Source organism: Macaca thibetana, chromosome 2 (genome assembly GCF_024542745.1).
Source record: "Macaca thibetana thibetana isolate TM-01 chromosome 2, ASM2454274v1, whole genome shotgun sequence".
Taxonomy (NCBI): domain Eukaryota; kingdom Metazoa; phylum Chordata; class Mammalia; order Primates; family Cercopithecidae; genus Macaca; species Macaca thibetana.
The window spans coordinates 162571209-162597860 of NC_065579.1; the positions used below are offsets into that span (position 1 = coordinate 162571209).

At 39.7% G+C, this 26652-nt stretch overlaps 1 protein-coding gene across 3 annotated transcripts in view; it reads right to left on the reverse strand.

The window, feature by feature from the left end:
• PHLDB2 (pleckstrin homology like domain family B member 2) overlaps positions 1 to 26652 on the reverse strand; it is a 235163-nt gene that overhangs the window by 125294 nt on the left and 83217 nt on the right. For all 3 annotated transcript variants that reach the window (XM_050778855.1, XM_050778858.1, XM_050778857.1), the window contains exon 4: positions 5746 to 5860. In XM_050778855.1, coding sequence (XP_050634812.1) covers positions 5746 to 5860 — 115 coding nt within the window. The remainder of the gene's footprint in view (positions 1 to 5745; positions 5861 to 26652) is intronic.

A 26652-nucleotide genomic window follows, 5' to 3' on the forward strand; every position in this document is an offset into this window, starting at 1 on the left:
TGGAACAACATGATTATATAGGCATACGGTGAAAAAGAAATATGAGCTCCAACCATGACATTTAAAGACTCTAATAAAGCCCCACTCTACTTCCTGTATTAAACAAGGTGTCAGTTGCAAGTCAAGGCTGCTCAACTGCGTATTCATTAGGGTCACAATTAACATATTAAATCTCTCCGTCCACTCCAGACTGCCCTTTTTCTTTTTCAGAGTTAACATAACTCTGTAGTTACAGATCCTAAAATGCTCACAGAAATACACATGAACAGGCCCCTTTGGGTGTTGGGTCACTGATGGACCAGAAATTCAGTGACAATATTCCAATTAACTGGCTGTGTCTGCAGGGACTCAGAGCTACTTGCCTTACCATTTTTAATGTTCCACTTGCTGGGGACAATTTCATTGCTTTTCTCAGGAGAATCGCGAAGAACACTAGTACAACTCTTTTTTATTTTTTTGAGACGGAGTCTCACTCTGTCACCCAGGCTGGAGTGCAGTGGCGTGATCTCTGCTCACTGCAAGCTCCACCTCCCAGGTTCATGCCATTCTCCTGCCTCAGCCTCCTGAGTAGCTGGGACTACAGGTGCCCACCACCATGCCCGGCTAACTTTTTGTATTTTTAGTAGAGATGGGGTTTCACCATGTTAGCCAGGCTGGTCTCGATCTCCTGACCTCGTGATCCGCCCACCTCGGCCTCTCAAAGTGCTGGGATTACAGGCGTGAGCCACTGCGCCTGGCCAAAAACATTATTTTATAGCACTCAACTCTGACTGGAGATTTATGTTAGTGCTCAATAAATTCTAAATGGTTGTTTGAAGCATTTATTTCTGAGATACAGATGGTGATGTTATGACTAGCATAGTTCCTTTATTTATGTATTTACTTTAAAGACAAGGTCTTGTTCTGTTGCCCAGGCTGGAGTATAGTGGGGTAATTATAGGTGATTGTAACGTGAAACCTGGACTCAAGCCATCCTCGTGCCTCAGCCTCCCAAGTAACTAGGACCGCAAGTGCATGCCACCACACCCATATTTTAAAAATTCTTTGTAGAGATGGGGTCTCGCTACATTGTCCAGGCTGGTCTTAAGCTCCTAGGCTAAAGGGATCCGCCTGCTTCATCTTAGTATGGTTATTTTAGTCTCATTTGAATTTATGACTATCCTCAAGAACCAAGAATTTCTTTTTAAATTTTTAAAATTTCAATAGCTTTTTAGGTACAAGTAGTTTTTTGTTACACAAATGAATAATATAGTGATGAATTTTGATATTTTAGTGCACCCATCATGCAGGTAGTGTACATTTACCTAATGTGTAGTTTTGTATCCCTAGCCCCGCCCCCCACCTTCTCCCTTTGAGTCTCTAAAGTCCGTTATGTCACTCTGTATGCCTTTGTGTACCCATAGCTTAACTCCCACTTATAAGTGAGAACATACAGTTTTCGGTTTTCCACTCCTGTTATTTCACTTAGAATAATGGCCTCCAGCTCCATCTAAGTTGCTGGAAAAGACATTATTTCATGCCGTTTAATGGCTGAATAGTATTCCATGGTGTATCTATACCACATTTTCTTTATCCACTCATTAGTTGATAGGCACTTAGGTTGGTTCCACATCTTGGCAATTGTGAATTGCACTGCTATAAAATACATGTGCTAGTGTCTATTTTGCATAATGACAAGAACCAAGAATTTCTGAGTTACAAATATTCCTAAAGAAGATGATCAAAATTCACTTGCTGTGCTATTCAAATGGAAAACAAAAGAAGCTCTATTTAAAAGGTCATTCTCTTATTGATGATTTCCAGAGGTTGATTCCTAAGGTATTAGTATTATATTTACGAACTTGACATAAGAATTTTCAGAACTTTGGCCTGGCACAGTGGCTCATGCCTGGAATCCCAGCGCTTTGGGAGGCCAAGGTGGAAGGATCATTTGAGCCCAGGAGTTTGAGACCAGCCTAGGCAACATAGCAAAATCCCTTCTCTAAAAAAAAAATTTTTTTCAATTATCCAGGCATGGTGTCATGGGCCTCTACTCCTTACTCTGGAGACTAAGGCAGGAGGATCAACTAAGCCCAAGAATTCAAGGCTGCAGTGAGCTATGATTCCATCACTGCATTCCAGCCTAGGCAATAGAGTGAGACCCTATCTCAAAAAAAAAAAAAAAAAAAGAAAGAAATCTCCAGAAATTTAACATGAGTATATGGATTCACTGTATCTTCAATGTTAATATTAAAGTTAGCTTTATAAAAGGCTTAGCAACCCATCAATTCACAAGAGGAAAGTCACGCATTGCTTGAGGCTAGAGCTATGTTCTGAGAAATGCATTGTTAGGTAATTTTGTCATTGTGCAAACATCATAGAGTCCACTTACACAAAGCTAGGTGGCATAGTCTACTACACACCCACCCAGTCTATATGGCATAGCCATAAGAATGGTGTAGCCTATTCCTAGGTTACAAGGCTATATAGAATGCTACTATACTGAATACTGTAGGCAACTGTAATATAATAGTAAATATTTGTGTATCTAAACATCTCAACACAGAAAAGGTAAGGTGTTGTGCTACCATACCCATGTCACCAGATAATGAGACATTTTTCAGCTCCATTATAATCTTACAGGACCACTGTTGTACATGTTGTCCATCACTGATTGAAACATTATGCAGTGCATGACTGTGTATGTCTAAAGGGAGTATTTTTCTCCCCACACCCCAAGCCTGTTGGCAGAGCTTTCTGGGGCTGTTCTTCTGTTTCTTCAACAAAAACCCCAGATAAGGTCTGAGATCCCTCAACAACTGGAGTGCTGGTTGGGGGAGTCAAAGCACCAAAGCACTTATGCTTTTTACTCCTCTAGTCTGCGGAGCATTGATGAGCAATGTAATCAAGGCAAGCTCTGATGTGGTTTATTGTTTTCCTGTTGCAAAAGCTAGTTGTGTCCTGCAGAAGTTATCAAAGTGACTATCCAGGTGGAAAATTCCTTACAGAGGCAATTATGAAGGGTCCCTAGTGACGGGAGGCAACATTACCCTTGATGAATAATTCACTGGTAATTAGTTCTCAAAAGAAAGTTTTATCTCTCATGGGCTATTAGCATTTTATGATAGATTCTCAATTACTTTGTTGAATGCTTTGATCCTACTGGAAATATCAGTCCTTTGTTTTTCATTCCAACTTCCACAATCCACAGTACAAAAAGGAAGGAAGGTTTAGGAATGTACATGGGGGAAGATGAGGGTCACATACTGTTTACCTACACAGGAGTATCCCTTGGGCAGAGCAGACTTAACACGTCCTAATCATTACATCATTATCACCTTCCCTCACATGCACCCCTCAGCCCTCCTTTTTTTTTTTTTTTTTTTTTTTTTGCGACGGAGTTTCGCTCTGTTGCCTAGGCTGGAGTGCAGCGGCACAATCTCGGCTCACTGCAACCTCCACCTCCTAGGTTCAAATGATTCCCCCTGCCTCAGCCTCCCAAGTAGCTGGGACTACAGGCACGTGCCGCCATGCCCGGCAAATGTTTGTATTTTTAGTAGAGATGGGGTTTCTCCATGTTGGCCAGGTTGATATTGAACTTCTGACCTTAAGTGATTTGCCCATCTCAGCCTCCCAAAGTGTTGGAATTACAGGCGTGCCCAAGCCCTCCTTCTTAATTGTAGTCTACAGTTAAGTAAAGGACACCCTCTTAGATCCAGTCATCCAACTCCCTTACTGGAAAACTTCAATCCCTCAATTCTTCCTCAACCTCTATTACCAATCCATTGCCAAATCATATAATTTTTACCTCTTAAACATCTGTCAATAGTACTCTTCATCCCCTTGCCTTCATTTACTACCTGGTATTTCCCCACTTTTAGAGAGGGCCAGGAACAAGTCAAGAGAAGATGGAACCTCATTAGTCCCAGGGCTAAAGGGACATTGGGTGTGCAGGAAGTAAGGCTCTCCCAAGGAAATGGAAGATGCAGAGCCTAAAGAAAAAGCTAAGATCCACATTTTGGAAAGAGGGTCTAGAAGTATCAAATCCAAGACTGTGTATTTGGCCATGAGATGGGATGGGGTATAGGGCAGTTGCTGAGTAATACTCAGTATTTAAATCTTCCACTTATAGCAGGATGTGATGGCCAGGTGAGATGGGATGGGAGTATACTGGAATTGTAATAAGCTCCTAAATCAAGTCTCAATAACAGTACTTAAAATTTTAAGTTCTTTTATTAATCTTTTTTCCCCTAATCTCCCGCACACAATTCTAAGCTGTATGAGGACCAGGATCTTTCTGTCTTGTTCATTGTCATATTTCCAGTGCCTCTAACAGAACTTCATACCTGACAGACACTATTAAATATTTGTTAAATAATTACATAAATTGGTCTTTACCAAAACTCTAATCTCATCACTCCAATGCTTAGAATTCTTCAATAACTTCTCAAAGCCTTTAGGATAAAATAAATCTGGAATCTTCAGATTAGCACAAAAACAAATAAACAAACAAACAAAAAATGTCACCTGGCTTCTCCAGGTTATTTCCCCACCTAATAGCTTGCCAATTCCTTCCTCCTCTTCCTGCAAGGAGGGAGCGTTCCAGTCACAGTAAACTGCCTGCAGTTATTCACATGAGTCACATTCATTTATCTCTTTCTTCATAACCACAATTCACTGAGCAATAGTTGCTTCAGAAATCACCCTCTCCAGAAAGCTTTCTCCAACTCCATGACTGGTTTTGGTTAGATGTCAAAGTATTTCACATCATCATATTGCAATGTTTCTGTTTTATTTTCCGTGTCTGCTCAAGATATACATTCCCAACTGATTGCAGAATTCCCAGCCAGCCCCACAATAGAGCAACTTAGTAAGATAATTCCTTAAAATCTCTCTTTGTCTCTCTCTCTCTCTCTCTCTCTCTCTGTATGTGTGTGTGTGTGTGTGTGTGTTCTATTGGTTCTGTTTCTCTGGAGAGCCCTAACACTGATTTTTCTATTTTAACTTCTTGTGTCTAGAACTTAGCACGATGAGTAAATGAAAAATTAAATCTGGTTTGGAATCGCCCTCCCTTAACACAAGAAGACTTTGCAATACAGAGCTGGTCAGCTGGTCAGAAGGAAATACTAATGAGATTGGCTGAAACTAGGTAACCAAGCTTATCCCTCAGCTGTCTGGTTACTTGATCATCTGAGGCATAATAAAAAATAATGAGGAATATATACACTGTTTATGTGTATATAAACAAATAATGAGGAATATATACACTATTTATTCTGTTTGAGTGCCAGAGGAAACCTTTGCAAAGATTTCAACCAGAACCGCAAACCCTGTGAATTGGGAGTAGTTGTGTTGGAGCCTCCTCCCTGCTTAGAGATGTCAATATCAGCTGCTCTGCTAGAGTCTAAAGGCTTGGTGTCTTTCTCTATGCATCCCATCCCACCCTTTCTTGTGCAGGCTTTGATTTCTGAGTGACTGATGAGTCACTGGGAAAGACCTCCACACCAGCTGCTTGGGTCTTCCCATCCTTCAGCATCTGGCTTAAATAAAACCTCAGTATATGTCTTCAGTGAAGTAAGATACGGTGACCTGTGAACAAGCAGGTGACCAGAGTTCTGGGTAAGAATTGCCAACCTCAGGCTTTCTTCCCCAGTGATTGCTGGACTCCTGGGTTTTTACTTGAAAATGCCAGCTCATTCTCAATATGTATGATGGAGTAAGAACTTGTAAATAGGTACTGAAAACCTCTGACAATAAAGTTCTCACCGAAATGTTGCACATCACCAACTCCATCTTCCTTGGGCACCTCTCTCTGGGTATCATCCTCCTCCATTGGGATCTTCTGCTGAATCTCAAAGGATAAACTGAGATCAGTGCCAGCCTGCACACAGCAAGAAAAAAGAGGTACCATGATTGGAAAGTTGAACTGATCTCTGAACACTCAAGGTCAATAGAACTTCATCTGTTGAACACAGATTTTGAACATCCGGGAAAACTAACTGCTGCTAGAGTTGAAAAACAGACGTCTTGGATCACCCTGTTATTTCACTGCTATCTTCCCTGTAAAACAACAGAACTTCACCACCAGCAGCACCACTAACAACAAAAGCACACTTTTGTCTAGAATAGACAAATTCTGGCAAACGAGTAATGGACAATGCTTAAACCAAAAGAGGAACCAGTTTCTTAGCATAGTTATTTCTTCTTGGCCATGTTGCTGCTTATTTTCTATTTTTCATCCCATGCTTATTATTTACCAGCCACCCTGTTAGGTACTTTGTCTTTATTATTTCTTCTAATTTTTACAAATCCCAAGTTATAGGGAAAGAAACCAGTGTCCTTGTTCTCAAGAGCTTCCCAAAGAGTTCCTGACTTTAAGTCTGGCTTCCTACAGCTGACATATCTAATATTCTCTGTAGACACAGGGGAGCCCCAGGAGATGACCTGGTCCCACTGTCATGTAAGTAAGGGCCCCCATTTGTTGTACACCTAGTATGCCAAATATTGTCCCACTCGATTCTCACAATGTCTCTAAGACTAAGTGCTGTCATTTTTTTTAATTTAACAAATGAGGAGCCAGAGACTGAAGATGAGTTATCAAAAGTCACATAACCAGTGATGTACATTACCTAATGAGGTGACAATCACCATCTCCTATTCAAATGCTAAAACATACCAGGTTTTGTTTATGTTGCTCTTGGTATATTAAGGAGAATGAACCTTAATGGTGGCAGAATTGGAGGTAGAAAGATAAGTTAGAGGTCTATACAATAATAAAGATAAGTTAGAGGTCTATACAATAATTCAGGGGAGAGATGCTAAGAAACTAAACTAAAGGCATTTATGTACAATAGTGAGATGCAGACTGTATGATATACCTGGGAGGTAAAACGTATCAAGCCAACATGATTTATTGATTCTAGAAGGTGGGTACAGGGGAGAGAGGGTTTGATTTGGGTAAGTGATGGATGATGGTGCCATTATCTACAAACGGAAATACTGGAAGTAGAACGGATGTGGGGTGAGGAGGGGAATTTAATTCTGGACGTGTTGAATTGAAATATATCTGTAGGGCATCCAAGTGAAGTGCAGGGTAGAGAACAAGACTAGAGATGTATAGTTGGAGGATGCAGATCAAGACAAGTTTTTTTTTTTTTTTTTTTTTCCAAAATGGGAAGGAGTAAGGCAAACTGTCTCACAGGCTGAGAGAGATGTTAAAGATCTAGGAAACAGAGAGATTAAGTGACAGAGGAATGTCCTGGGAGAATAGAGAGAGGATGAGGTCAAGAACCCAGCTGGAGTGTTGGTATTGACTAGAATAAGCTCTTTTTATTTCAAGAGAATGGGTAGTGAAAGCAGGTAAGGGTAGATGCCAATGTAGGTCAACAGCTATGTGACGGGAAGGTTATAATTAGAGGATTTTTACATACTGAGGGCCACATTTTTGTCCATGAAGAACAAGGCCAAGTCTTCCACTGAAAGTCTACCAGCATGAATATTATTTAGGAGATAACTGCTGAAATATAAACTTCCATAAGTTATACTTAAAAGAAGCTTTAAAAACTTTTGTGCTATAAGCAATACCATCAAAAGAGTGAAATGAGAGCCCACAGAGCAGAAGAAAATGTTTGTAAATTATATATCTGATAAGGGACTTGTAGCTAGAGTATGTGTAAAACTCTTAAAATTCAAAATACTTGGCAAAGTATGGTGGCTCACTCCTGTAATCCCAACACTTTGGGAGGCTGAGGCAGGAGGATCACTTGAGCCCAGGATTTCGAGACCAGCTTGGGCAACATAGAGAGATCCTGTCTCTACCAAAGATTTTAAAAAATTAGCCAGGGATGGTGCCATGTGTCTGTGTTCCCAGCTACTTGGAGGCTGAGGCAGGAGGATGGCTTGAGCCCAGGAGTCAGGAGCTGCAGTGAGGTATGATCATGCTACTGAGCTCTAGACTCGGCAACAGAGCGAGACGCTGTCTAATAAAAAAATCAAAATACCCAAAGGATTTTAGACATTGCTCCAAAGGAGATATGCCGAACATCTTTAGCCATTTGGGAAAGGCACATCAATACCACAATATGATACCATTTCATACCCACTAGGATGGCTATAATAAAAAAGACAGATTGTAACAAGTATTGGAGAGAATGGAGAAACTGGAGCACTCATAGGGTGTTTGTGGAAACACAAAATGCCTCTTTGGCTCACAATCTGCCAGTTCCTCTAAAGGTTGACAGGCTGTCATAATATCCAGAAATTCCACTCCTATGTATATACCCCAAAGAAGGCCGGGCGCGGTGGCTCAAGCCTGTAATCCCAGCACTTTGGGAGGCCGAGGCAGGTGGATCACGAGGTCAGGAGATCGAGACTATCCTGGCTAACATGGTGAAACGCCGTCTCTACTAAAAAAAAAAAAAAAAAAAAAAAAAACACAACTAGCCGGGGGTGGTGGCGGGCGCCTGTAGTCCCAGCTACTTGGGAGGCTGAGGCGGGAGAATGGCGTGAACCCGGGAGGCGGAGCTTGCAGTGAGCCGAGATCACGCCACTGCACTCCAGCCTGGGAGACACAGGGAGACTCCGTCTCAAAAAAAAAAAAAAAAAAAAAGAAAACATATGTTCTCACAGAAACTCGTATGTAAATGTTCATGGTGTCACTATTTGTAATAGCAAAAAATGGAAACAACTCAGATGTCTTTCAAAAGTGAATGGATAAAGTGTGATATGTCTATACGATGGAATGTCATTCAGTAATACAAAGGAACAAAGTACTGACACAATGCTTCAACATGGATGAACTTTGAAAACATGCTAAATGAAAGAAGCTAGTCACAAAAGATCACATATTACATGATTACATTTATATGAACTGTTCAGAATAGGTAAATCTATAGAGACAGAAAATAGATTTGTGGTTACCTAGAAGTGGATGTAGGGAAGAGATGAAAGAGGAATAGAGAGTGCTGCTAATGGATGTGGATTTTCTTTTGAGAGTGAGGAAAATATTCTAAAATTAGATTATGGATGACTCTTTGAATATATTAAAAACCATTGAATTGTAAACTTTAAATAGGTGAATTATATGGTATGTGAATTATATCTCAATAAAAGCTGTTTTTTTTTTTAAAAAAAAGAAGCTTCACAGAAGATTTTTAGGCAGTGAAAATACTCTGTAAGATACTGTAATAGTGGATATTGGTTATTATATATGTCTAAACCTATAGAATGTACAATACCAAGAGTGAACCCTAATGTAAACTATGGATTTTGTGTGATGGCAATGCATCAATATAAGTTCACCGGTTTACCAGTTGTAACACACATACTACCCTTGGGGATGTTAATAAGGGAAGAGGCCATGTTTGTGTGAGGATGGGGATATATGAGAAATCTCTGTACCTTCATCTCAATTTTGCTGTGAACCAAAAAATAGTCTTTAAATAAAAAGAAGCAGAAGCTTAAAGTCTAAGGAAAAGATTGTTGACAGAGGCAAGAACTGAATACTACTAAAGACCAGATAATAATAATGGCCATTATATTTGAGCGATTATAAGTCAGGCACTGTGCTAAATGTTTTACCTACGTTATCTCCTTTAACGTTCACTATAACCCCATATATAAGGTACTTTTCCCTAAATTTACAGAAATACAATTAAAGCTCAGAAAAATAAAGAACTTGTCCAAAGTCAATAGTAAGAAAGACAGGAAGACAAAATGCAGACCTAGATATGTGCGAGTCTGTTCCTGAATACATGTACTGTGCTGTCTCCCACAAGCTTTGCTTTGCTTTCTAACTCCGACTTTCTAGGTTCCGCACAAATGCCAACATCTTCAGGCCAATTTCTTTTTCCAGGACATTCCTACAATGCTCTAGGTCTATCAGTCTTACAGTGATAGATAGCATTTCCACCTCTGCAGTCTTAATAAAGAGTTGCAGAATAAACACATTCATAATAAAAATGTTGTGGATAAATGTATTGATAAATGGTTACTCTCCTTAACTCCTCCACACGCAGGGGTCCTAGAAGCCCAGCTGACACCCTGTACAGAGTGATTTCCTGGTGTTCAGAGCACTTAGAGCTAGAGTAACTGAGAGCCTAACCCAGAGAAAATGCATCTCTTTATTCTATTTGAAGAGGTTATGAGTGAGAAGAAAAGAACAAAAGTTGACCTCAACTGTTGGATAGAGAGACAATGCCCATACCCATTCACCTGTCAAGGTGGTTCTTGAGTTCTATAACCCTGATGCAACCTTCCAGCTTTCCTCACGTATAACTGCAGATATATCTAAATTAGTTCCTGGCATGTAGGAGGGGTTCAAGAAGTTTTCTCTTCCTTTTTCATTCCTTTACAGTTCCCCCCTCCTCCTACTCCTACTCAATAACCATGAAAAGCTCACCGTTTAAATTCGAACCCCATCTCTACCAAAAATACAGCTAAAAATTAGCCGGGCGCGGTGGCGGGCTCTTGTAGTCCCAGCTACTCAGGAGGCGAGGCAGGAGAATCGCTTTAACCTGGGAGGCAGAGGTTGCAGTGAACCAAGATCACGCCACTGCACTGCAGCCTGGGCGACAGAGTGAGACTCCGTCTCAAAAATAAATAAATAAAATTAATTAAATAAAATTATAAATTCAAACTTCTAGTCTGGAATGGAGTAACTACAAAAGAAGAGAAAAAATACAAACCTAGCTCCCTAGGTTAGTTGCCTAAACTCCTCTGTGGCCTGGTAATCATGACAAAATGGTATTGGAGACTATCTGCCTCCTGATGAAACTATGAGATATCTGTCCACTTATGTCTTTATGCCACATTATTATAATGTGAGAAGCAGTAGAAGAAAAATCGTTCTTTCTAATAAAATGCAGTATACCAGTGTTTGCGTGGGCTTACATTGTGTCAGGCATTGTACTGAAATCTGTACCAACATCTTGTCATTTTATTCTCACACAGTCTTTTAAGGTAGGTTCTTCTAATTGATAGACAAGAAATTGAGGGCAGAAGAGGAGGAATACCTTCTCTAAGGTCACCTAGTCAGTAAGGGAGGGGTCAGCAACCTCCCCTTAATCTATGTGGCCCTAAGTCAGGTCTTTCTATTTCTGCATTAGATTGTCTCTTTATCCCTTCTGTTATCACCAAGCTCCCTTTCATGGAAACTGTTCTCCTAAAAATGGTATGGAGGAAAATGATTCTAATGTGTAAATAAGATTACAAGCAATTATCCAATATCAATGCAAAAATGCTAGAGTAAATATTAGAAAACAGAATCCAACACCATATTAATAAAATATACCATGACCAAGTAGGATTTATTTCTGGAATGCAAAGATGATTCAATATGAGGAAATCTATTAATTTAAATACTATATTAGTAGATATAAGAAGAATAATCATATATTATCCTCAGATGGGGAAAAAGCTTTTTAAAATTCTTTTAATTTTATTTTATTAAACACATTTTTTTGGAGACAGGGTCTCACTGTCACTCAGACTGGAATGCAGTGATGTAGTCATAGCTCACTGCAGCCTCAACCTCCTGGGCTCAAGCATTCTTCTGCGTCAGTCTTCCAAGCAGGTAGGACTACAGGCATGTGCCACTCTATCTGGCTAATATTTTTATTTTGATTTTTTAGAAACGGGGCCTCACTATGTTGCCTAGGTAGGTCTTAAACTCCTGGTCTCAAGCAATTTTCCTGCCTCAGCCTCCCAAAGTGCTGGAATTACAGGCATGAGCCACCACACTTGACAAGAAAAAAAAAAAGCGGGGGGCTTTTAACAAAACTCAATGCCTATGCCTGATAAAAACACTCAAGAAAATAGAAATTGAGGCATATTTTCTACACTTGATCTTAGCCGTAAGGCCAAGAAATGATGATGCATATTTTTCTATACCTCGGTCCTAAACCCAGTGTTATGTTTAATCAGAAAATACTCGAGGTATTTCCACTGAGATTAGAAAAAGGTAAGGATGCTTACTCTCTGCATCTATTGAATTTTTTTTTTCCTAGAGATTATAACCAACACAAATTAAAAAAGAAAAAAAATCAATTCATAGGAAATGGAAAAGAAGAAATAAAACTATTTGCAGATGATACAGTTTTCCCAGAGAACCTGAGAAAATCAATGATAAACTCACAGGCCATAAAATCAATTTTATCTTTTTAAAATGCTAAAGATAATGTTAATTTTAAAATAACTTCAGATGTCAAAAGCTGCAAAATAGCACAAAGAGCATTTTTTTCTGGAACTGCTTGATAGTAAATTGTGAACAGAGAGCCCATCACTCTTGCATAATGTGTAACCCTTCAAATAAGGGCATTTTTCAGATAACCAATACACGATAATCAAAATCAGGAAATTGTCATTGATACTAACATTAAATTCACAAACTCCATTCAAGTTAGTTAATTATCCCAATAATATTCTTTATAGGATCCAATCTAGGAACATGTGTTACATTTTGTTTTTCTGACTCTTTAATGTTTTTGTTTGTTTGTTTGTTTGTTTCAGTCTGGAAGAGCTCAGTGTGGGTGGCCTCTCATACGCTAATTTATCCTCACTCCCACCCTCTCAGTATCAGGGGTAATGGAAGAGACAAAGAGGGTGACCACAATCAAAACCCATCCTGCCAGACATATAAAATGAAAAATTGCTTGAGTGTGTAGAGAAATCTGGAAGTGATGCTATACTTTTATCTTATTTTTACTATAAAAGTTTTGAAGCAGACTATAAAAATAGGAATATGTTAAATGATGAATATTCATTCTGCTGAATTCTTCCTAGATAGAATGTTCACAAGAAAAAATTGTCTTATTTCCAAAATGGTTCTCCTAAATTAGATTTAGAAATATATCTGTTCTTAGGTCAGTATACGCTCAGCACTAACTGCGCTTCAAGAAAATCTCAGAGTCTATTCTTACATTAAATTTTAAACAGGTAATACAGAAAACACAACTATCCTCATTTTGTTAGATATTAATTCTAAGCAAGTTTTAAAAAATATTCTAAACTGACTCAGCCTCAAAGTTCCGTTGGAAATTCAGATTGTCACTAATTCTATGGGGCTGTAGTTCAAATTTCTTTATATGTAAAGCCTACAACTATTTTTTCCTAGTTATATTTTTATGGTAATCAAATTATTAGCCTTCATCCACGTTGACTGTCTGAAGGGTTCTGAAAGTATAATAGGTATATAAGTAACTTCCATGCTGTGCGTGTTTGATGAATTTCTGGGAAATCAACCAAGATATATTATTGGATTTGCTATCATTCTTGTAGAGCTGCTTTCCTGAGAACAGCTTGGAAAGGGAAAGAGGGATCATGGGCAGGGTCAAATTCCTCTTCTGGGTTGCCAGAGGCAAGAGCATACTGAGGAACTTTTTAAACATACCGGTTCCTGGCTAGGAGTGGTGGCAGGTGCCTACAGTCCCAGCTTCTCAGGAGGTAAAGGTGGGAAGATTGCTTGAGCCCAGGAGTTTGCAACCAGCCTGGGCAATATAGAGAGACCCTGTCTCTAAAACAAACATGCAAACAAATACATAAATAAAAATAAAAGTACAGGTACCTTAACCTCACTCCAGACTTTCTGAATCAGAATCTGTGTTGGTAGGTTCAGTAATATGTGTTTTTGTTGTTGTCGTTGTTGTTGTTATTTTTGAGACAGAGTCTCCCTCTGTCACCCAGGCTGGAGTGCAGTGGGATGATCTCAGCTTACTGCAACCTCCACCTCCCAGGTTCAAGTGATTCTCATGCCACAGCTTCCCAAGTAGCTGAGATTACAGGCGTGCATCACCACGCCCGGCTAATTTTTGTATTTGTAGTAGAGACGAGATTTCGCCATGTTGACCAGGCTGGTCTCAAACTCCTGGCTTCAAGTTATCCACCTGCCTTGGCCTTCCAAAGTCCTGAAATTACAGGTGTGAACCACCGTGCTCGACCAGGTTCAGTAATATGTGTTTTGAAGAAGTTTCCCAAAACAATCTTCTGTAGTAAGCTTAACACTAACCTTGATTAGCTTTGAGAAATTGTGTCCCACAGAATGTCAGTTTAACAGAATGATCCCATAAAAAACTAAGAGGAGTTTTGAAAATTATACATTCTATAGCCCCTCCTTAGCAAGCCATGGGACATATTAGTATATGCATTTAGTATAGGCTCTGAGGAAACATCTACTTAATTTTGTTTAATCCAGCATTTCTCAAATTTATTTGAGTACAGCACACACTTTCTTTTTTTTTGGCACAACACAAATTACTATGCACCCCAAAGAACACGACTTTGAGAGAGATTGATATAGAACACACTCTTCTCCATGCCACCCCTTCTTTATTAATAGATCAACAACTGTTTGATGTTAGGCAACTCAGGAATGAATGTAACTTCAAACTTTTATAAGGAATATTGTACAAGGTTGCATAAGAACTTCCTGCCGGTATTCTCTGGCTCTTCCTCTGTTCGTTCCTAAACTTTAGATATTTTTAAAAAACTGATAACAGTTAGATAACCAATGTGCACTGATTTCTTACTCTATGCAGACTGTGTTCTAAGCACTTTGCAGGCATCATACCCCTTCACACACAGCCCGCTGAGGTAGTTTCATTACTATAACAGTGTTATGACAGGATCCTGAGGTACAGAGATATTAAACAACTAAACCTAAGAAAACTCACAGTGAGTGGTGAAGCAGGTATTATAGACACTAAATCCAGGTTCTCAGATTCAAAGCCTATAATGTTAACCACTTCATTATTCCACCTGAATAATGTAGATTTGATATGGTTTGGCTCTGTGTCCCACCCAAATCTCATCTCGAATTGTCATCTCCGTGTGTCAAGGGAGGGACCTGGTGGGAGGTGATTGGATCACGGGGGTGGTTCCCTCATGCTGTGCTCCTGATAGTGAGTAAGTTTTCATGAGGTCTGATGGTTTAAAAGTGTTTGGCAGTCCCCCTCACCTCCTGTCGCCATGTAAGACATGCCTTGCTTCCCCTTCACCTTCTGCCTTGATTGTAGAGTCCCTGAGGCCTCCTTGGCCATGTGGAACTGTGAGTCAATTAAATCTTTTTCCTTTATACATTGCCCAGGCTCCGGTTGTTCTTTATAGCATGTGAAAATGGACTAATACAAGATTATTTGGTAATCTCATTCAAAGCCAAAGCTTCCCTTGTTCATGGCTTCCTAAGCCCTGTCCCTAACGCTTGCTCTCTCGTCTGAGCTACAGATCTGCTTCCCTAATTGCTTGTTAGACACGTCAGTGAGGAGCTACAACTGGATTCTCAAACTTAACGTATCTCTGTAGAATCTCATCTTCCCTTTCCAAACTTACCTTTCCTTTTGTTTTCCCTCTTTCCAGCATTCATGAATTTCTTCATATGACAACTGTGAGCACGTACCATGCATTTGACACTGTGCTCTGTTGGGGACTTAAAGGTGAATCAGGGCTTCTTATTCCTGACTTCCATTTGGCTCATAACTTCAGTGAACACATGCTTCATCATGGCCACTTTCTTCTCTTTCTGCAATTTGTCCTTTCAGATTAGTCTCTCCAGCAGCTGTTTTATTCTGTCAATTGTTCTTAAGTCATATCACTTGAAAAAGAATTTGGTTGTTGGATTATCTTTCTCTGAAAGGTCATTGGCATGTCTGTAGGTGCTGTGGCAGATTGTATTCCAAAAATGACCCCACTGGCTCATCCCACCATGTGACATTGGCAGCCCTCCATCATGAGGTGGGGTCTACATTTCTCCCCTTGGATCTGGATGGGCCTGTAAATACTAGTGGAGGTGATGCTATGCTATGTGCTTTTCAAGGCTAAGTTCTAAAAGGTAAACACCTTCTTCCTGGCCCTTCAGAGAAGCTGGCCCTTGGAACCTAGGTCCTGAGTCATGAGGAAGAGGAAAGACTACATAGGGTCACTATGTGAGGTGTTCCTGGTGACAGCCCCTGCTGAGGACCCAGCTGACAGCAAGTACTAACCTCCAGACAAGTGAGTAAGGTTTCAGATGATTCCTAGTCCTTTCCTTTTCGTGTCCCCAGCTGATGCTGAGTGAAGCAGAGACAAGATGTTCTCTCTGAGCCTTAGCTAAATTGCAGAGTTGGAGCAGCATAAATATCGTCATTGTTTTAAGCCGCTGAGTTGTGGGGTGTCTGTTACACTGCAATCGACAATGAGAACAGGTGCCTACCTTTATTTTCACCAGCTATTGACAGGGGCAGAGTCACATGGCATAAAGTATAGCTACCTGGAAAGAGCTGCTGCTGGGGAAGCAGGCACCATTATTAAGTGTCAATTGTGTGCCATCGTTTCACATTCTTAATCATCTGTAGCACTTAATAAAGTACTTCACATGTAGTATATGTTGAATAAATATTTACCAAATCGAGTTGAAATATGGTGTGATAGTTAAGTACATGACCTTAACAGTCAGATATACTATACTAACCGCAACTCTAGATGCTACAGCTGTGTGATGGGAAGCAAATTTCTTCCCCAACCCATCAGTTTCTATATAATAAAAATATCATAAAACTCTGAAACTGATGTAAGGATTAAATATTTAAGGCATGTGCAAGTGCCTAAGAATGTGAGGATCATGGTAAGTCTCTGTCTCTCATTCTCTCTTAAATTTTAGGACAAGATGAGAAAAGATTGTAGTCTGATTGTGAGGGATCTTGAATGCATAGTTAAGGTTCATTTTTTAGGCATTAGGGACCCATGGAAAATTACAAAGCTGTGATATGCATAAGGCAAGGTTTGAGAAGATTACTATGGCAATAATGTGTAGAAAGGATATCTAAAACCAGCTCCGAAGCTAAAGTCAGTGTCTAAGAATGTTAAGGTATAAAAAAGGCTTAAAAATATAGCCAAGGGGATATCAGGTCAGGAATAAATGGCAGGATGATATTACAAAGGAAATTTCCATAGACTTTGATTGACTGGGTTTGAATCTACCAAGGAAAAAGTTAAGATAAGGAAAGCGAAGTCTAAAATTGGTCTTAATAATTTGACAGCATTTATTTAAAGGATCCCCTATGATTCAACAATTTCACTTCTAAAAAACTGTCTTATAAAGAAATGAGGGCAACAGTACTTAAAGTTATATGTCAGAGATATTTGCTGCATCTTTGTTTGTGATAACACAGTGTTGAAACCTGTAATACCATCAGTAGGGTCATGGTTAGGTAGACTATGATATGTTCATACAATCAAATAATATGAGAATGAGGTAAATCTATATAAACTGACCTGAATGATAAGTTGTAAGTGAAAAGAGCAAGTTGTAAAGCTATATGTGTGTGTGTATATATACACATATATATAAATCAGATGAATATATAGAAATCAGATGAATATACATATACATATATAAATCAGTTAACCATACATATATAAATCAGATGACTATATATACATATATATAAATCAGATGACTATATATATATATATAATGCCATCTGATTTTTGTTAACAGCAGGAAAAAGCCTAAGTGTTAGAAAAGAACAACACTAAGATTAATTCTGTTTTCCTCTGGGAAATGGGGATGGAAGGATGTGGGAGTGGAGTGGTCTTACAAGATTTACTTTGAAACTGATTAGATATAGATTAACTTGTAGAAAGACAAAAAGAGATGTAGATCAACTTGTATTTGGTATGAAGTGGTGCTGTACCAAAGGGTTGGATTGTGGTTAGAGTTGTGGTAGTCGTTGGCAGCAGTCAAGGGTGTATCTGGGCAGGCTTTCCAGGTTGTGGTTTTTGTAGGGCTCAGACAAGATGTGGTCGGTATGAATAGAGCTTGCAGCTAAGACTAAAGGGTCAAAGGCAAAACTCATGAGCCAGTGTCATGGGAAGCAGCACCGCAGATCATTTTTACTGTTGCTGGATCCCAGGATTGGAGGGAGTAACTCTCTCTGACACAGCTTTGTTCACCCGAAAAGCTAGCTTAGGACATCTGTCTGACTGACCAATAATTTACCCTGGATTCAACATAATAGGAGAGTCGGAAGGTAGTACAACATCCTACTTATGAAATTAATCTTTATTAATTTGTCTATTCCCACCTTAAACTTATTTACATTTTTAAGTTGGTATGTATCTATATCTGCATTCGTATCTATATCACCCATACCTGTGACTATAATTTATATAATCTATCTGTTTAGATAGATACAGACAGATATCCCTGTCTGCCTCTTCTCGTGTGAAACAATTAGCATGTATTCAAATTTGGTCTTGAACAATACTATGTATGTAAGTACGTTACAAAAAATGGATCCCACATGGGGTATTATAGTGGTATGTTGTAGAGCCAGTGTTTTATTATAGAATTACTGATTGCTTCTCCAGATGGGTTTAAATTGATGACTCTAAGAAATATTTTGCAAACTCCCCCCTTCTAGCTTACTGTCCCTACAAATGTGCTCATGGGAAGACCCACTTTCTCTTCATTACTTTAAAATGCTTTGGGCAAAGAAAAACTTGGATGTTTTTATTAAATAAACATTATCTTCAAAGCCCAATGATGAATTTTTTTAATACATGAAAGTCTCTTTCTAAATCCTTTTCAATATTTAATACATATTGTATAAGTATAAACAATACATTTGACATTTTAAAAATGCATATGCAAAGTGATTTGCAAAAGTCCCTAAAATATTTATGATTCTATTATCTACAATTTTCTTTTATTTATCCTATCTCCTGTAGATTCTGATTAGGTATAGGTAGGGATTTTTAAAAAGTGTCATGACTCAAGCCTTTCTTTCTTCCTTCTTTTCTCTTTTCTTTTTCCTTTTCTTTTCTTTTCTGTCTCTCTCTCTCTCTCTCTTTCTTTTCTTTCTTTCTTTCTAGAAAATAAAATGTGGAAATATGAGTCCCCTAAGATCCCCCTGCCTGTCATGCTGACAATGATATGCTTAGACTCTGGGATGTGTTGCCTTTTTTTGCCATGTTCCTTATTCATGGTATTTCAGAACAAAAGATTTATACATACCCATGAAGCTACATATATTCTTTTTTTAAAATCACTGTTATCAAGCCATATATCTCATAAATTAATAGAAAGATGTTGCTTGTAAGACAAAGAATTTCAGATTGCTTTAATTTTGTCAATCTCGTGTCTTTCTAAGCAGAAATACCAGCCTCAGTTTCCCTGCTTATTAAGCAATATATGCTTCCAAGCAATTGCAAAGTGAAAATGGAAATACCTTTAGAAATTACTTTATGCTTCTGCCACTAATCCGGATAGAGGCCTGGAAGCTGGAGGAAAGAGTAGAAGCTGTTTTTCTGGCACAATGCAGAGAACGTGAAGGCCTGCTCCAAATTTTAGTAGCTTTATATGCATCATTTAATATAGTTGGTGAGTGAATAGGAGAAACAAAATTACAAATTTCTCTTTAGTGGCTTGGCTAAGAAGTTGAAGTTGAGAGTAGACTGTGAATCTAAATCTTTAGGACTTAGATACATATCTAATTCCTGGTTTTACTGTGTGTGTGTGTGTGTGTGTGTGTGTGTGTGTGTGTGTGTGTATGGTTTTTTTTTTTTAATAGTTCTGTCAGTTTGGTGATAAGAAAATGTAAGTTGATGTGAAATTTTAAAAAAAGTATTGTGAGTTTAGGATCTAGTGAAAAACTGGGTAGTCTTCTAGAACCTAGTTAAATAATATACAAAATAGAATTCTTAGAAATATCAAATGTTGGTCGGGTGTGGTGGCTCATGCCTGTAATCCCAGCACTTTGGGAGGCCGAGGCAGGCTGATCACCAGGTCAGGAGTTTGAGACCAGCCTGGCCAACATCGTGAAACCCCCGTCTCTACTAAAACTACAAAAATTAGCTGGGCATGGTGGCATGTGCCTATAATCCAAGCTACTCGGAAGGCTGAAGAAGGAGAATCGCTTGAACTCGGGAGGCAGAGGTTGCAGTGAGCCAAGATCACACCACTGCACTCCAGTCTGGTAACAGAGCAAGACTCTGCCTCAAAAAAAAAAAAAAAAAAAAAAAAATCAGATGTTAGGATTTTTTTCTTTTTAAACAAAAGAATAATGGAAGAACCAGGAATCCAGACGGGAGAGTTGAGTGAACATGATACCTTCCTTTAGGGAGGAGAAACAATCCATTGGCTAGTTGGAGTTGTTTTTCAGTCATAGTGGTGGATTTGAACAATCCTTCCAACCCTTTCACCCAGTTCTTCTCTTTACTAATTGCATACCTTTGTGAGATGGGGCAATATGGGAGAGATGTGGGAAGATAAGTGGCCCTTCAGAGGTTTCCATGACTTTTTAGAATTTTAGTGTGTTGGCTCTAGTTAAAACTGTCGATAGGAGAAGGGAAATGTCTAAAACCCTGGGTGAACAGTCACTCAGCTACTCAGAAAAACATTTGGACATTAGAAAAAACGTTGTAAACATTTATATGTGTTCCTTTTGATCTAGAAGCATCTATATTTCCTTTCCTCTAGGAGAAAAGGTTCAGTAGGTTTGGCTGGTTGGCTAAAACCAGAGGACCACTGTGATGTCTTAATATTTATGCTACACAGTGTGTGGCATTTGGCAGGGACTCAAGAGAGGTTTTCTAGGTTTCATTAAATTGAGTCAAGTGGAAGGTATAATCTTTTTGTTTGTTCGTTTGTTTGTTTTGTTTTTGAGACAGATCTCACTCTGTCGCCCAGGCTGGAGTGCTGTGGCGCAATCTTGGCTCACTGCATCCTCTGCCTCCAGGGCTCAAATGATTCTTCCACTTTCACCTCCTGAGCAACTGGAACTACCAGTGCATGCCACCACGCCCAGCTAGTTTTTGTAGGGACAGGGTCTCCCTGTGTTGTCTGTCTGGTCTCGAGCGATCTGCCAACCTCGATCTCCCAAAGTGCTGGGATTACAGGCGTGAACCACCGCGCCTGGCCACAGTCTTTTAGAAGTCAAAACTATTTAAAAATGTTGATAAAATGTTTATTAAGTATGTCATTCATTATGTGTTCATAGATTACCTGAGCAAGGGAAATTAGAGAGGGGAAATCAAAAGATGATCCATTGACAGAGAGACTGGGAGTACCTGTGATCCGGTTTCCCTGTTACTGGTGGGAAGCATTACCAGCATCTAAATCAATCAGTGCACAGGAGGATATTGGGGCTGGGGCAGGGCAACTTCAGCTGCCCCTGTGTTTATAAAGCAGTTGGACTTCAGTTGCTATAACTCTCTTGACCTTTCTCTCCCAGTTGGCTCACTCTGCCCCAGAAGAGAAGAGGCAACTCTCCCATGGGAGCATTTGGGAACTCCACTGGTTCTGTGTAGTTGGGAGCTAGCTGACCTCAGGAGCTACAGCGGCTGAGCTCCTTTGTGGTCTGGCAGCCCCCTGTGGGGAGGTGCACTGTGAATGGTGGTTACTCTACCTAATTTTGGAATGCAGCTTTAGGAAGTCCTCTGTTGCACTGCACCTAAGCCATACTCTCCTTTCTCAGCTTTATAGTAATGAAGTTGACTTTTTTATCTCCTTCTGCCAGACTTCCACGTCTATCTTTTCATGGTTTTCAAACTTGGTTGAGAAATGAGTGCTATTTTTTGCCCCCATCCTCAAGCCTTATAAAAGGTACTCAGCTCCATCGGCTGTATATATCTATGTACTTTGCATCTAGTTATATGAGATGTATTCATTCATTTATTCATTTAGCCGTTCATTTGGAAATACGTACTGAGCACTTAGACTGTGCCAAGCACTCTGGTAAACCCTGAGACTCTACCCACAGAAGCTCACAGTGTAGCATATTTATAATGCAGTTGAACAAGTGGGTGAGCATGAAGCTTCCCAGGAAGAAACACAGTCTGAACGAAGTTGCTCAGTTTTTGGTCTTTCCTTAACCGAGTCATAACAGAGTGGGGTTTGGCCAGAAGGTAGTCAGGTGTGATAAAAGCTTAGGCTGCAGAGGCAGTAGGGGCTCCGTTCTGAAAGGCTCTCCTTAAAAGCCATACTAAGGGCCCTGGATTTTGCCTGGTAGGCAACAGACAGCTGGTTAAAAGGTTAGAGGAAGGATGTGGTCAGATTTCTGTCTTAAATAAGTCACTTCGATAGGTTGGAGGATCAATTTGAACAGGACAAGCCTAAAGAGACTAGTTTGCAGGTTGTTCTAGGTGAGATATTATAAGAATGTGATTTAGTAGCACGTCTGTTTTTTTTGTTTGTTTGCTTTTCCTTTCCTTTTTTCTCTTGGACATTGTGAAATGAGCTAATGCACAAAAAGCATTTGCGTTTAACTGCAGTTCATAGCAAGAACTCAATAAATGTCGGCCATCATTGTTTTCTTTTTCTAAATCATCGTGTCATTTCCATCATCATCATCACCAGAGGCGATAATTTCTCTCTTACTGCTCATACTAAATAATGAGCAGCCTCCTAGAGGCAGGCTGCTCCCAGAGGAAGAGAGTCATAGAACCTTCTCTCAGACGGCTTTGGTTCAGCTGATCAAACTGCTCCCTACCCCCACTCCCATTCCACCACCACATGACTACACCTCCCCTGGCAGAATTGCCAAAGATCCTGCATTCCTACCCTGGCCATGGAGCAAAACTGTGGCATTACTGTTGGATATTAAGGATTTCCTCTTTGTTTTACTGTTATCATGCTTTCTTCTAGCCAGAACTCTACTTATCTGATAGAAAATGTAGGGTTCAATTCTTTGTTCAGCTGCCAAGATTCTTCAGTGCTTTGGCAAGGAAAGGAAATCTGGCACAAGTGTTTAGGATTGCCCACGTACCTAAGAAAACTACAGTTTCTAGATGTAAAGAGTATGTGGGCGGTCTTCTCACCAATGTGCCAGCTTTATCCCTTGAATAATTGGAAATCCCCCAGCAAATACCCTATTGAAGGAATTTTACTTGACTGGTGTATTTTCAAGGTCTTATTTAAAATTATATTTGAATTAAAAACTTTCTTTTCTTGAGACAGAGTCTTGCTGTGTTGCCCAGGCTGGAGTGCAGTTGTATGCTCTCGGCTCACTGCAACCTCCGCCTCTTGGGTTCAAGCAATTCTCCTGCCTCAGCCTCCCTAGTAGTCGAGACTACAAACACCTGCCACCATGCCCAGCTAATTTGTTTTTATTTTTATTTTTAGTAGAGACTTGGTTTCACCATGTTCACCGGGCGGGTCTTGAACTCCTGACCTCAGGTGATCCTCCAGCCTCAGCCTCTCAAAGTGCTGCCATTACAGGCATGAGCCACCATGCCCGGCCTAATAATAATATTATTAGTAATACATGTAATAAGGAAAAATGACAAAAATAAAAATAATCCAAATTTAATTATAGAAAACTCTTTCTTAAACTTCTTAAAATAACCACAGAACAACCAACTGATTTTATTTCAATCTTACTTTTCTTTTCTAGCTCTCTTATAAAGATTTGTGAGCCAAAAATTAAGAAGATTCAAACGAAAAAACCTTCATAAAGATGCAGCACTTAAAGGATTATTTAAAAGAGGAAGTGTGGGCCAGGCATGGTGGGGTGGCTCACACCGGTAATCCCAGCACTTTGGGAGGCCAAGGTGGGCAGATCACTTGAATCCAGGCATTTGAGACGAGCCTGGCCAACATGGCAGAATCTTGTCTCTACTAAAAATACAAAAATTAGCCAGGCATGGTGGTGCACGCCTGTAATCCCAGCTACTCAGGAGGCTGAGGCACGAGAATCTTTTGAATCCATCAGGCAGAGGCTCCCATGAGCTGAGATGGTGCTACTGCACCCCAGCCTGGGTGACAGAGGGAGATTCTGTCACAAAAAAAGAGGAAGTATGGTTTGTATGTTCTTTCAATATAGAATGGCTATTTTTTTTTTTTTTACTCTACTGCAAGTATGGTCAATATGATTTTCCTACTGCATCTGTCTTCAAGAAGATGAGAATATTTTGAAACTAATAGCTTACAGTCTCCCCAAGGACCTCTCTTTTTGATAGTGTAATAATCTCCATATATCACCAAAGTAGAATTGTACTGGCAAAGTTAAGAATCTGGATCCAGCTTGTCAAGGCCACAGCCTTTTTTATGTTTGTTCAGTTGTCCTACAGTGATTTGCACTTGTGACAATTACCTAGATTATGGAAATTTGTAGGTTTGAGCAAATCTTTCTCTTCTCAGTGTTTTTTCCTTCTTACCTATAAATAGTGAGAATGCTAAAAGCTACAAAAACTTCTCAGGAGTTTACCATGAAATAGTCATCCTTTAAATGTAGAGATTAAATTTTAAGTTATTTGCATGAGCAGACGAGGCCATTAAGAGATAGTATAGAAAGGTAAAGGGTGTACAGGTGGATATATAAGGAACAATTTTTCCACATTTTTCAAGAACACTCAGGCAGAGTGAATTATTCATGCACCTACAAGTAAAAAAGGTAATTATCAGTTACCTTTCCACATAGTACATACTTCAAAATGTCTAACAAAGTTTGTGTCTGTTGGAATACTTTCAGCCACAAGTCTGTCAAATTAGCTTAAGGCATGTCGAAAACCATCGGCTCGTGTAACTATACATCATAGATTCGCTGGGCTTCAGGTTCATGGACCCAGATGCTTTTCATCTCTAGGTTCTGCTGAACACAGGCTTCATTCTAAGGACAGTTTCTCACAACTGCCAGCTGCAATCAGGGTTGCATGCTTTTACTTCCAGTTATGATGCAGGAAAGACTTGCTTCCTGAAAGGTCCCTCAAGCATAAAGAAACGTTTTCCCTAGAGACCTTTAGTTGATTTGGGTCACATGTTCACTCCGGAACCAACAGTGGGAAAAGTTATGAGATAGCTCCTCAGCCTGTCAGGCTATTGAGGATGTGGGCTGAGTCAGAAAGGAGTAGATACCTGGCCAGAAAGGGGTGGATATCTTCCATTCTGTTGGAAAGGAAGAAAGGACAATGGATGCTTTAGGCCACCAGTAACAGTCACTCCAGAGTTCCTGGGAGGAGTAAGCCTATACAGTAAGGATGAAAACCACTGTGAACATTCATATGGAGTAAGATTTGGCAGTCGAAGCTACCAAATGAGGCAGATAAAAAAACCTATTTATAGGGAGAAGACAGAGAGAAAAGAACTGACAAGCAAGTGGGTTGGAAGATCAGAGGGTACGGCTAAGGATTTTATTGCTTTTCAAAGCAAGGAGAGAGGATGGTTTCAAGTTATCTGCAGACAGAGAAGAAATAGAGCAATAATCCTGTGACTGACTGCCCTGCTCTTAAGCACACTTTTTGTCAGAACTTCTTGCTCACTGTGAGCAGGGGAAATGAGGCTCTGAAAGACAGCGTTTTTGTGAGTAATCCAAGATGAAACTAAGTTACCTAAAGAGACAGATACGACTAGTGAATTAAACTAAGTCTGTAGCCCCTCTACCATCTCCTCACACATAAACACATACTGCAGTGCTATGCAGGCAAGGAGGCTGGTCAGGAACGTGAGGCCAGTCACAGGGAAAACCAGACACATGTTCTTTGTATCTCTCAGTGGTATGTGAACCCAGCATACATTTCTTCATTACATAATGACCAAGTGATTTGAAAGATCAAAAAAATGTTAACACATACTGATCGTGATTGTACAATTGTCTGTAATTTAAGTTTGCTGTGAATTTATCTATATGTAGATGGGAACAGATAAGACTTTGCTAGGTTTGTGAAAATCTAGTAAACTATTTGGTCAGTGTAGAAACCTAAGGGCTAGTGAGAGGAACTTCATGCAGACTCCACTCCATAGACCCACCGACTATTCTAAGGGGACTCTTGAGATCAGTGATTAGGGGCATTGTTTTCCTTAAAAGCTTGTCATCTACAAATATGAATGCACAATTCAGTGATAATACCTTTCTGCAAGCACTATGATATGGTGCAACTTTGTTTGAAACTTCTAAGTTGAATTCACTGAAATGGGGTATTATCTGGAAGCCTCTGAAAATAACAGAGGCATGTTAGCTTGGGGTATATGTAAATTGTTGAACACCTATTCCATATCCCAGCTCTCATTAGGGGGAACTGTTGAAATTACAGCTCCATTAAGTCAAGAACTTTGGCTCAAAATGGAAGAGATGATCAAGGTATTTCCCAACTCCCACTTCTTCCTGGTCCCCTAGGCCTCCTGGCTTGCAGCCACTTGGAAGCTGCCCTGGTTGAGTACTCCAGCATCACCTTGTTGGTACTATATGCTGCTAATGGCACTGCTGCTGCTCCTTTGACCATGTGATGCAGACATCATCTCTGAAGCTCCTTCCAGAAAAGCACGTTGCCTAGTGCCTCAATACCCTTCCTTTGTCCCCATGCTATTGCCGCATAAATCTGTTACTTAACCAGACATGTTATAATTATGTGCATTTTTTTTCCCGAGGGCTAAACAGAGAGTTCTTCCACGGCAGGGACTTTCGTGATTTATAGTGCTGTATTAATTAAATAGTATGTGATCAGTAAATAAAGGAAAGAAAAGTTCTGGTGGCTTTTGGTATTGGTCCCAAGGAGGGAATTTGGGCCAAGGAGGTAAGATTGGAATAAGAGAAGAGCTCACATTGTCAGCTTAATTTCCTTTGACATCAGGCTTTCTCTTCTGCTACTTGCCAATGTTTACCAGAGCTCATAGGAAAGGTTCTATACTCTGATTTTGATTTTAGACATTGAATTTTCACTGTAATAGAGAATATTCCCATCCTTTAAGATGGGGCAAGCAAATTCTAG